At 38.7% G+C, this 13,180-nt stretch overlaps 1 protein-coding gene across 1 annotated transcript; it reads right to left on the minus strand.

The window, feature by feature from the left end:
• Window positions 1-9,771: 9,771 nt before the first annotated feature.
• LOC121208083 (uncharacterized) lies at window positions 9,772-11,862 on the minus strand. Its single transcript, XM_041078590.1, has one exon. The coding sequence runs from the start codon at window positions 11,860-11,862 to the stop codon at window positions 9,772-9,774; it is 2,091 nt and encodes a 696-aa protein (XP_040934524.1).
• Window positions 11,863-13,180: the final 1,318 nt, after the last annotated feature.

Consider the following 13,180-nt stretch of genomic DNA (forward strand, 5'->3'; position numbering starts at 1 on the left):
ACTATGTGTGCGACACTATTGAGTCGATCGCGGACAGCGGATCGGGTAAGTGTCTTGAGTACATGGCTAATAGGTGCTATGCTTATACTTGGTGTTGAGCTCGGTAAGTTTGAACCTATGTGACAAATATACTTGAAGTCACGTACATAAAATTTATCGTAGGATGGGTGAAAGGCCGTTTAGTCGTTTGATTGTAACGAAAATAAATTGATTTATGAAAATGCCTCAATGTCCTATTGATGAGTATATGGAATGTGAATGCATGAATTGATATGAAACTGAATCGATAGGTTGGAGGAACTATGGTATGGTTCGGTATGGATGGAGTAAATTGTCTCGTTCCATTTTGTTTCCTCTTGTGATAATGTTATTGATGGATGGTAGTGCATTGCTTATGACTTACTGAGTTATAAACTCACTCGGTGTTTCCTTGTCACCCATTATAGGTTGCTTGGACTCATCTATTTTTGCGGGGCCAGGCCGTCATCGAAGTCATCACACCGGATAGCAAGTTTTGGTACTTTCTTCTTAGTTGGCTTAGAAGAACATTTTGGCATGTATAAGCTATTACGTTGTGTTTGAACTTTGGCATGTAAACTTTAAGCCATGCGAAAATGGCACGAATGTTCGATTGAGTTGGATCAAGGGTAGGCATGAAATGGACCTAGTTACTTTCGTAACAGATGCTGGCAGCAGCAGTGTCATGAGATTGAAAAATCACTAAAAATAGTAGGAGTGGAATTAATTGATGAATAAATTATGTAATCGAAGCTCGATGAGTCTGTTTTCATGAGGAAGTAACGAAAAGATCATATGGGCAGTATATTAAGAGATAATCAGATTTTTGTGGGACAGGGCCAGAACGGTTTCTGGATTCCCTGCTCAAACTTTGGAAATTCATTATAAATTAACCAGAGATAATTAGGGGTCGTACCATATATGTATAGATTCCTCTCTGAGTCTAGTTTTCATAGAAACAAACGGCATCAGTATTGAAGCCCCGTGCAGGGAGATATCCAAGTCGTAATGGGCAAAGGTCAGTGTAGTCGACCCCTGCAACATGGGAGACTTTGACTAATAAACTGTACTAATTGGCCCGACCAAAAATTCTAGAAAAAAAATACATAGATGGGAACATGAGTCTAGTTTCTGGGAAAAATTACGAAACTGATTTTCGAGTTACGAAACTCAAGATATGATTTTTAAAACGACTAGTACACAGATTGGGCAGTGTCTGGAAAATAAATTTTATAAGGGGTTAAAGTCAGTTAACACCTCGTGTTCGACTCCGGTGTCGGTTTCGGGTTCGGGGTGTTACAATAAACATCTGAAGGTTAGATCTGCTATGTATCTACTCTCCGTTGAAATGGAGATGCCAGATCTGTTATCTTGGATCTGCTTTGGTGTGAGAACATTCGAAAGTCAAATCTCCTATGTCTTCGATTTGTTCCTTGTAAACACAAGAATGCCAAATCATCTTGAATCTGCTTTAGTATAAACATCTGAAGGTTAGATCTGCTATGTATCTGCTCTCCGTCAAAATGGAGATGCCAGACTTGTTATCTTGGATCTGCTTTGGTGTGAGAACATCCGAAAGTCAAATCTGCTATGTCTTCAATTTGTTCCTTGTAAACACAAGCATGCCAAATCATCTTGGATCTGCTTCAGTATAAACATCTGAAGGTTAGATCTGCTATGCTTTGGCCTATCGTCCTACTGCTTAGGGAATTTAAGGCGCACCAATCTTCATTGTCCTTTGAAGGACATGACCTGTATAATGTGAATGATTTCATGGCTAATGATTAGGATGCTATGATCGAAATGAATCAAATGCTCCTAATTAAACCTGTTATAATGCAAAATGTTTATGAATATGACCCTTATTCAGACATCACTACTCATTCCTTTATCAAAGCTCATCCTTATTTCTCTCGAAATATCATTCTTTACTCAGCCCATGGATTTGTACCAATCTTCAAATGCTATGACCCATAAAAAATGCTCGTGAGATGATCCTCTCTTAAAATCGAATCGTTTGATTTGTCCAATCATCATTTTGGACCAAAGAAGGAATTTCCTCGAGTTCTTTCAAGCCTCACTTACGTGAATTCCTTGAACAATTGTTCTGTTTTAGTTTCTTGTATTATCTAGAAATTTCCAGAGTAATGAGCAAACTTTATTTGTGAAAATTATTTAGTTCATCTATCATTATTTAATGCAACACACTTTAAGAACAATGGAAAATGAATTTAATCCCGAGAATAATTAGATTTGAATGAATTTGTCAAAGAAATACAAAGGAAATTAATCTGAAAGCCTATCTTTAAGAAGAAATAAAACCTAAAGATAGCAAACAGGACAAGGGTTAAATTCCCTAGATATCGCCGCTTGAGCATTTGACACCAACTCCATGAAGTCTTTCTTGAGTTCAACATGTGTTTAAAAATCAAAATACTTTGTCGATGCCCCGATATGCGACACACTTCGCTCTTTGTTGAATCAGTCATAGCGAGTTTACTGTATACCCTTCAAAATTTGAGCTGCCCTTTCGGGTTTTCAACTCAAAACCCCTTTGGTCATAAGGTGCCCTTTACGAGTTTTCACCTTGGCCTCTTCATTTTTTTTTGTGAAAATTCAAGGCGCCCTTTGCGGGTTTTCACCTTGAATTCTCCTTTTCTTTAGACAAAGTACTTTTTGACTGAGTCTAAATTCACTAGATTGGGTAAACTCTTCCAATCCATTTATGTCAAAATCAATGCACCTCCAGAGAAAGCCTTCTTCACGATATACGACCCTTTCCAATTTGGCATCCATTTTCCTCTAAAGTCTTTCTGAATGGGAAGGATCTTTTTTAGTACAAGGTCCCCCTCATGGAATTCTCTTGGATGAACCTTCTTGTCGTAAGCTTGCATCATTCGCTTCTGATACATTTGACCATGGTGAATAGCTTTTAGCCTCTTTTCTTCGATCAAGTTCAACTGGTCATACCGCGATTGAATCTATTCTGCTTCATCCAACTTTATCTCTAACAAGATTCAAAGAGAAGGTATTTCAACTTTAATAGGTAATACTGCCTCTATCCCATAAACTAGCAAAAAAGGAGTTGCCCCAGTAGAGGTTCTGACAGACGTTTTATAGGCTAAGAGTACAAATGGTAACTTTTCATGCGAATCTTTGTAGGTTTCAGTCCTTTTTCCCAATATCTTCTCGATGTTTTTGTTAGCAGCTTCCACTGCCCCATTCATCTTTGGGCGATATGGAGATGAATTATTATGCTTTATCTTGAACTGACTACAAACTTCTGCTATTGTTTTGTTGTTCAAGTTCAATGTATTGTCTGACATGTTTCTCTCAGGCATCCCATACCGACAAATGATCTCTTTCTTCAAGAACCGACTTACTGCCACTTTAGTAACATTTTCATAAGAAACAACCTCTACCCACTTCGTGAAGTAATCTATGACCACAAAAATAAAGCGATGTCCATTTGAAGCTTTTGGCGATATTGACCCAATGACATCCATGCCCCACATAGAAAAAGGCCATGGAGAAGTCATAATATGTAAATGTGAAGGTGGTACATGAATCTTATCTCCATAGATCTGACATTTATGGCATTTCTTGGCATAATTGATGCAATCTCCTTCCATAGTAGACCAATAATATCCAAACCTCATGATTTGTCTTGTAACGCCCCAATTTTCGGGAATTCTATGAATGTTGGCATAGGTTTAATTATGTTAGTGGGCCTCTAGAAGGCCCAAGCCTAAGATAGAACCCGGTAATTTTAGTTAATTTTTGTTCTATAAGAAAAAGGGAGTGAAATTATGAAATAGGACCTATGTGAAAATGTTTGAAAATGCTATAGGCTAAATTGAAGTAGCCAAATAAATAGGAGTGCAAAATAGGAGGATTTGCATGACAAACCTCCCATTTTACATGAAGTGGCCAGCCATCATGTTGTTGTAGACAATATGAGCACTTGATATCCATAATTCATGGTACAAATTGATAATGGGTTAGGTAAATGTTCCATGATAATTGATTAGGTAAATATTTCAGGATAATGGGTTAGATAAATGTTTCATGATAATGGTTTAGTTAAATGTTCTATGATGGGCATTTCATGTCTTTTGTATTAAAGAATTAAATGGATGAAATATAAAATTTTATTAAAAGAAAAAGGGGTGAAAAGAACAAAGTTTTGTCCATCTTTGTTCATCATAGCCTAAAGTTAGAGAAGAGAAAGGAGAGGAGAAAGCTCTTGAATGTTCGGTCACTTTGGGAAGAAAATTAAAGGTAAGTTCATGGTAGTTTGCTTCTATCTTGATGTTCATGAGTTCTTCTTGATTCTACCTTAACTCTTGAAGCATATTTTGGTTTTTAGTTGTGTTGTGAGCATTTAGTCATGAATTAAAATGAAGGAAATGGTTGTTGTTTCATGTTCTTTTGATGAAAAATGGAAGATAGGTGAAGTTCAGCCAAACAAATGAGCATGCATGTGCCTTAGATGTTAAAGGGAAAAATCAGCTAACATGTTGTGCTTTAAAATGATGAAATGGAGATTATACTGAAGTAAAATCATAGATATGTGATGATTGATTGGTGATATACATGTTTAAATAACAAGCATGCAAGTTAGGTGTGAAAGAGTGATTTGGTAATAAATCTGCTTGAGACAGCAGCAGTAACGTGACTTTGGAAAATCACCATAAATTGTGGGAGATGAATTAGAAGCTGAATAAATTATGTAATTAAAGCTTAATGAGTCTAGTTTCAAATGGAATATACGAGAACATATTTTGAATTCTGTACAATGATAAATTTGATTCGTAATGAAGAGTGGTCAGATTAGTCAAATAGTGAAACATGGGAAACTTTGAGAAAAATCTGGTATTGATTGGCTAAACCAAAAATTCTGAAAATTTTATGGATAGAAGATATATGAGTCTGTTTTCAGGGAAAATTAATGGAACTTGATTTAGAGTTTCGTAGCTCCAGTTATAAATAATTTAGTGACTATTGCTCAGGAAGACAGCTTGCAGTGAAATTATGATTATGTGGTAAACATTGACAAAAAATTGTTAATGAGTTGCTTATTGATTTCTTATAAGCTTACTATGATCTGTAGGTGTGGTTGGCCGAATATTGTAAGGGGTTAATACATAGTTTGTATTTGAATAGTTAGATTAACGTGTTAGTAATCCAATTGTAGGCGGTTCGTGTGTGGATCTCGTCAGCATATCGTCGCAAACAGGTGTGTAATTAACACCCTCTTTCTTAGTCTAGATCGGCAAAAGCCGAAAAGCCGAAATGCCGAAAACCGATATTTTGTAGATTTGCGAGTGTGCGAATGCTCGTGAGGTAAATGGATTAATGTTTTTGGTAAGCTGCAATGTTTGGACTGCAAAGTGCATGATTTCTGTGCCCTCGATATTTTTGGGCTTAATGGGCCAAAATTGGAATGATGGGCCAACGGGCCCAATTCAGTAAGAACCCTCGGTACGTGATTCTGTTAGTACGTGAAAAGTAGGAATATGCATGAAAACCCTAAAATAGATAAATTACTGAAATACCTTTAAAAGTGGAAAATTTACAGTTTTACCCCTAAGAGATAAATTACCGAAATACCCCTAGGGTTAAATTGACCTAAATGCATGTTTGACTGTTGTTATTTACTGCATGCCATGTTGTTATTATCTGATGCATAGGACTGGGATATTGACGGAGGAAGTACTGAAAGTGGCTTGTCCACGTACTGGAGGCTTTGCCTCAATTTACTGTTAACTGAGCAGCAAGGCTGCAACTGTGGAGTGTTGGGCTGGGTGGGTTGAGCTATTCCCCACATGGAGTGTATGGCTGGTACGAGTGGAGTGTAATGGTTGGTGGGTTGAGTAGTCTCCCCAAATGGGCTTGCATATGTTATTGATGTTGCATTTATTTTGAAATGGGCCTATGAGCCATACTGTTATCTGAATAAGGGGCTAAGGCCCAGTTTATTGTAATCTGAACAGGGCTCTGGCCCAGTACCACTGTTACCTGAATGGGCTTAGGCCCAATAGGCTTGAGCTGACTTGGGCTTTGAATGGGTTTTCCTTACACACTGAGTTTCCCCAAACTCACCCCTTTTATTTTCACCATAGTGGGCTTGGAGTTGTGAGGGAATTCGGAGTGGCCACCCGTTCTGAAAGTTTGATTTTCTTCTGGTGAACTGGACATCCTTTTATTTACGTTTGAAGTTTTGGGTTTTTAAATGTAATAAGAATTTTTGATGGTTTTAATATGTATTACTAAGATAGGTATTACTTATTTTAACTGTTGAAATTGGATAGCTTTAGGGCGCGTTTTCAAAAACAACAATTGATTTCAAAATAACACGACAACAAATAAATCTTCCGCAATGAAAGTATTTTCCAAAATTAATCACTTTTCCTAAAAATGACTTAATCAAATTGGTTTCCTAGAAATATCCATGACGTTAAGGTGTGGCAATGGCGGTATGCACGTCTAGGATTGGATCCGAAGGGAGCTTGGTACTTAAGCAGTCCGATGGACTCACCACCTCTTTTCCGGTTTCCTACCTGGTGCACAGCTTCCATTCACTTTAACCTATAATGAAATTATCTTTTAAAACAGTAAATAAGTTTTTCTGGACCAATAATATAAAATGTTTTGAATGCTTCGATGTGGCATGTCGGATCCGACCATAACGTCTAGGCCGGGTTTGGGGTGCTACATGTCTAGCCATCGTGAAACCATTAGCATGCTTCCCACAAACACCCTCGTGAACTTCCTCCAAGATTAACTTTGCCTCCACAGTATCAACACATCTCAACAATACTTGATCCTTTCTTCTTTTGTACAAGATGTTACCATCCAAAATGTAATCGCAGGCTATTCCTCTTAAAATTCACTTATCATTTTCAGTTGCCTGTTCTTGATATTTACGATCCCTTACATATCGTAATATATCATGATACCAAGGGTTATCATCCTTTTCTCCCTCCTCAATGTTACAATAGCTAGCTGGAGCTTCAAAGATACTCATCTGAATGGGTCTCATCTTTTCCTCTTTATTTACTCTAATCAATGAAGCCAAGGTTACTAGAGCATCTGCCATCTGGTTTTCGTCTCGTGGGATATAATTGAAAGTGACGTCATCGAACTCCTCAAGAAACCCTAAAACTATCTTTCGATAATTAATTAATTTAGGATTCCTTGTCTCCCATTCCCCTCTAAGCTGGTAAATTACCAACGTAGAGTCTCCATATACCTCTAAGGTTCTTATTCCTCGCTCTATAGCTGCTCGGAGTCCCATGATGCATGCTTCATACTCACCATATTGTTTGTGCAATCAAAATCCAACTTGCATGTGAATGGATAATAATCGCCATTTGGGGATATCAATATTGCCCCAATTCCATTTCCTACTACATTGGATGCCCCATCAAAACTCAACTTCCAAGAACAATCCTCTGTAGTTGCCACACATATCACCTCCTCATTTGGGAAATCAAAGTTCAACGGCTCATAGTCTTCTAAAGCTCTACTAGCTAGAAAATCTGCTATCACACTTCCTTTTATAGCTTTCTAGCTCACATAGACTATGTCAAACTCTGAAAGCAGAATTTTCCATCTCGCCATTCTCTCATTCAACGTTGTTGATTCCATCATATACTTCAAAGGATCAAGTTTTGAAATAAGCCAAGTAGTATGATACAGCATGTACTGTCTTAACCTTCGAGTCGTCCAGATTAAAGCACAACATAATTTCTCAATTGGCGAATATCTCATCTCACACTCTGTTAATTTCTTACTGAGGTAGTATATCGCCTTCTCCTTTCTTCCCGACTCGTCATACTGACCAAGTACACATCCCATGGAATTACTAAACACCGACAAGTACAGGATTAATGGTTTATTTAGACTAGGCGGAGATAGTACTGGAGCGTTTAACAAGTATTGCTTGACTTTATCGAAAGCATTATGGCATTCCTTATCCCATGTACCTTGATTGTGTTTTCTAAAGAGACGAAATATAGGGTTGCATTTCTCAGTTAATTATGAAAAAAACCGAGCAATGTAATTCAACCTTCCAAGAAAACCCCAAACTTCCTTCTGAGTACGTGGTGGAGGCAAATCTCGTATAGCCTTAACTTTGTCTAAGTCCACTTCTATTCCTTTTTCGCTGACCACAAAGCCTAGTAGTTTCCCTAACCTAGCTCCGAAAGTACATTTTGCCGGATTAAGTTTTAACTGAAACTTTCTTAATCTCAAGAATAGTTTCTTTAAAACTTCAATATGTTCCTCCTCCATTCGAGACTTGGCAATCATATCATCGAAATACAGCTCAATTTCCTTGTGCATCATATCGTGAAATAAAGTCACCATAGCCCTCTGGTATGTTGCCCCTGCATTCTTCAATCCAAATGGCATTACCTTGTAACAAAAGGTACCCTACTGCGTTATGAAGGTGATTTTGTCCTTGTCCTCAGGATGCATCTTTATCTGATTGTACCCTGAGAATCCATCCATGAAAGAGAACAACGAATATCCTGCTGTATTGTCTACCAAAGTGTCTATGTGTGGTAGAGGGAAATTATCTTTTGGGCTAGCTTTATTCAAATCTCTGTAATCAACGCACATTCATACCTTCCCATCTTTCTTAGGAACTGGTCCAATGTTAGCTACCCATTCGGAGTACTTCACCTCTTGCAAGAATCTTGCATCGAACTGCTTCTTGACTTCATCCTTTATTTTCAACACGATATCTGGCCTCATTCTTTGCAACTTCTGTTGAACTGGCTTACAATCCTGTCTTATTGGAAGACGATGCACCACAATATCAGTATTTAACCCTGACATATCTTGATAAGACCATGCGAAGGTATCCTTGAACTCACGTAGCAATTTGATCAGCCTTTGCCTCATAACTTCAGCAATATGCGTGCCAATTTTCACTTTTTTTCCTTCCCTTAGGGCTACACTCTCTATTGCCTCTTTCTCATGTGGCATGATTTGTTTCTCCTCCTGTTTTACCATCCTCAAAAGATCCAAAGACACATCACAGACTTGAACATCCTTAAAATCCTGAGATTTTTCTAAATACATGTCTTGCTCGTGAGAGAAATTAGGATTTGATATATCAGTGCTCATGTCATTGATATCTAGGGATCTATGATGTATAAAGAATATACAAAGAATGAATGAATTTAAGAATTATTATTTATGTACTATGAATGAAAGAATAAGAATTGTCAAAATTTGATGGATTATTGATTGATAAAAATAAAACAATACTCGTTGAATTGATAAAAGTTATGTTTTATTAAAAATGATAGATGATCATAAACCTATTTCACAAATGTAATTCTATTACTCCTAGGCTCTAGAGTAACAAGAATGTTTTGAGAATTACTCTGAAAAATTCTTAAAGACTACAGGAAGTTCCTCCGCAGTCTAATTGTTCAGAGAGCTTCCCAATTTGTAAAGGCGAATGCCCTCAAGGTTTCTTTGCTTTGATTCTTCCTCTTGTACAACATTAATATGATGACTTCTTTCTATGAGTAACCCTCTCGATATGAAGGTTTGGGATATTGGAGGGAATGTCATCGGCTCCCACTCCACTTCTCTTCAATTGAGACGTGCCCTTCTTTCCTCTTGGTGCTTCTCAATTTCCTTCTTCCTTTTCTTATAATCTGGTTTAAAACCCAGACCAAAGTGATCTCTCTTCTCTTTAAGTTCAAGGATTTGAGTCCCTCATTGTAAATGTTATTCTAACCCCCTTTTTGGTGAGGCTCCCTTTCCTGTCATCACTTGTAGAGCCATCCTCGTAGCTCTTGCTATCTTTGGCATCGATAACTCACTCCCTTCTGAAATGAAGGCTGCATTTACAAAATCTAAAGAGCAAAAGGAACACTCTATAGATTCTTCATTCGTCTCGACATAAGGGACCTTGTTAGTGACTACAGCTATAATGTCCTCTTCTACATTGACGGTTACTAACCGTCTATCTGTCACTAACTTCAATTTTTGGTGCAATGATGAGGGCACTGCTCCCGCAGAATGTATCCATGGCCTGCCTAATAAGTAATTGTAGGAAGGCTTGATATCTATTACCAAGAAGTCTACTTCGTATATGTTTGGCCCAATTTCTAAATGAATGTCAATTCGTCCCATCACCCTCCTTTCTGTACCGTCAAAAGCTCTTACCACATTCTGACATGTCTTCATGTGAGAATCGTCAATGGGTAATCTGTTCAGAGTAGATAATGGTAGAACATTCAAAGCTGATCCGTTGTCAACAAGCACACTTGGGAGTGTATACCCCTTGCATCGAGTAGTAATATGCAAGGCTTTAGTTGACCCCCATGCCCCCGGTGGGATTTCATCATCATTAAAGTAGATGAAATTATCAGCACTTATATTATTCACCAACCGGTCCAGCTTATTAACAGATATGTCATGGGTGACATATGTCTCGTTGAGCACCTTCATTAATGCATACCTATGCACTTCAGAACTTAGAAGTAGCACCAATACTGATATGCGAGCCGACTGCTTACGGAATTGCTCGACCACGCTATACTCGCTATGTTTAAGAAACTTTAAGAATTCCTTAGCCTCCTCCTCCTTTACCGGCTCATTGATGGGTACTTTGGTCTCTTTCTCCTTCTCAACCTCGACACCTTTTGTTTTTGTGGACTCCACTCTAACGCCCTCCGTATCATAACGCTTCTCACTCCGCGTATGGGAACCTTCAACTTGCACGTCTTTAGATGCACTGGCTATATTTTCTTCCTCCGGCACTGTCATACTACAGTCATAACTCCATGGTACTCTCTTGCTATCCTTGTAAAAGAAGGGAGTAGGCTTATGGATAATGACCTTGGGCACTGCTGGTGTCCCCACTTCGTTATTCCCTGGCAGGGAGATAATAATCCTTGGCCAGCTGGTTCCTTTTTGTTCATCTTCCAGCACACTTATTTCTCTTTTATAAGAGCTACCTTCACAAATTTGTAGCTCTTTATTATCTATGAAGCCTTGCACCAAGGCTCTGAATCCTTCACAATTTTGGATCTCATGACCCTCTTCTTCATGGAGCTCACAGTAGTTCCCCGTCTTTTCTCTTTCTCTCTTAGAGGTTGTCATCCCTCTCTTCATCATTTCCTCCCAAATTACCTTCATAGGCATCCTTATCTCAGAAATATTTTCCTTCGTCATTCTCTCACTAGCTTCGCCAATGGCATTCACTCCTTGATTGTCATGATTTGGCAAAAGGTTTTCAGTATTTAGGGTACTATCAAATTTCACAACCCCCATCTTGATCAACCTTTCCATGGACTTCTTGAATCCGGTACAATTTTCAATTGAGCACCCCAATATTCCAGAGTGGTACTCGCATCTGGCATTTGCGTCATACCATTTAGGATATGGAGGCTGTAATGGCTTCAAGTGAAAAGGAGCAATAGCATTTGCATCGTATAAGCTTTGATAAAGCTCACAATACATCACAGGGATAGGTGTGAATTGCATCCTCTCATGCCTTGTGCCAGATTCTTGACTTTGAGAACCCTGTTGCCCAACCGTAGCTACTTTGGGTTGACCAACTGTGACTACCTTCGAGTTGAAGCTACTTGTGTTGTTCACCTCATTGTCTTTTCTCCTTGGGGCTGATCTTTTGGTTACTTCCCCCTCAATTTTGATACCTCTTATGGCATTCTCAATCATCTCTCCCGCCATGACTATTTCCGTAAAACTTTTGGTAGTGCTTCCAATCATGTGAGTAATGAATGGAGCCTTCAGGGTGTTGATGAACAACATGGTGATCTCTTTCTCCAATAGTGGTGGTTGAACCTGCATTGCCACTTCTCTCCATTTCTGCGCATATTGCCTAAAATTCTCATTAGGTTTCTTCTCCATGTTTTGTAGAGTGATCCTATCAGGAGTTGTGTCAGTCACATGATTGTACTGCTGCATGAAGGCTTGCGCGAGATCTCTTCATGAATTAATTCTAGCTCAGCTCAACTGATTGTACCGCCTGGCTACTGCTCCTACTAAGCTATCTTGGAAACAATGAATCAACAGTTGATCATTGTTCACATATCCGGTCATCCTCTTACAGAACATCGTAATGTGGGCCACTTGGCAAGTAGTCCCGTTGTATTTTTCAAACTCCAGCATTTTGAATTTATGGGGAAACACCAAGTCTGGGACCAAACTCAAGTCTTTGGCATCAACTCCATGATGCCCCTCAGCACTCTCTAAAGCTTTAAATTTCTCCTCCAACCATCAGCAACGTTCCTCCAACTGTTTTGTAGCTTCGGTTCTCAAATTTTCTTTTTCTGCTATATCCAAGTCAGGAATGAGCGGATTGGTAAGGTTATCACCCAAATTGAATCCTGAACCAGTTGGGTAATTCATTTGAATCCCAGCATCAACTAGCCCATGTTGAGGCCTTATATTGACAGATGGTCTTTTAAGAGGTGCCTCGGTTTGTGTAGGCCCGTAGGGTAGGGTGAGACCTGGAGGATGACCCTCATCTTCAGAGATCGCCATGGGGGCTTTTCCCTTATCAGTGGCTTTCAGCAACTGAGCCATCTCAGTCATCATATTCCTCTGAGCCTCTAGCATTTGCTCTCTCAGGTCGTTTTGCATCTTGGCCAATTGCTCTTACAATTGGTCCTACATGTCCTTTTGTAGATGTTCAAACCTTTGATCCATATTCCTAGATTTTGCACAAGTTCCGTACTGATGCATGGTTTCTAGATTTTCTTTTCTACTTCTGTGGTGATTTTAACTAATTAGGGGTCTTTCTATAGCTTTGAATGCAAACGATGCGATGAAATGCTATGATATGCAAATGCATGAATGCAAAAAGGAAATCGATTCTGATTCAATCTCATTTAGAAAACTTTATTTAGAAAAAGAATATCTTTACATATAAGAGAATTACAAATAAGCTTTCGCCCTAATGCCCAAAGTTTTAACTCTATCTAATAAGAGGACTAACTCTCGACCTACATCCGACGATGACTCATTCATCATACTCAATACGTCAGCTCGTACTGCCAAGTTTCGAACGTGTTTAGCTACCTCTCGGATCTGAATTATGGCTTCTCCAATAAGGTAATCTCTATCTCTGACTTGTTCTTTAGACTGGCACAGTTCTCCCTTTAAA

This window comes from Gossypium hirsutum, chromosome A10 (assembly GCF_007990345.1).
Source record: "Gossypium hirsutum isolate 1008001.06 chromosome A10, Gossypium_hirsutum_v2.1, whole genome shotgun sequence".
In the NCBI taxonomy this organism is placed as follows: Eukaryota; Viridiplantae; Streptophyta; class Magnoliopsida; order Malvales; family Malvaceae; genus Gossypium; species Gossypium hirsutum.

Coding starts and splice junctions, on each gene's coding strand:
- LOC121208083 (XM_041078590.1), bottom strand. CDS start 11,862: ATGCAGGTTCAACCACCACTATTGGAGAAAGAGATCACCATGTTGTTC.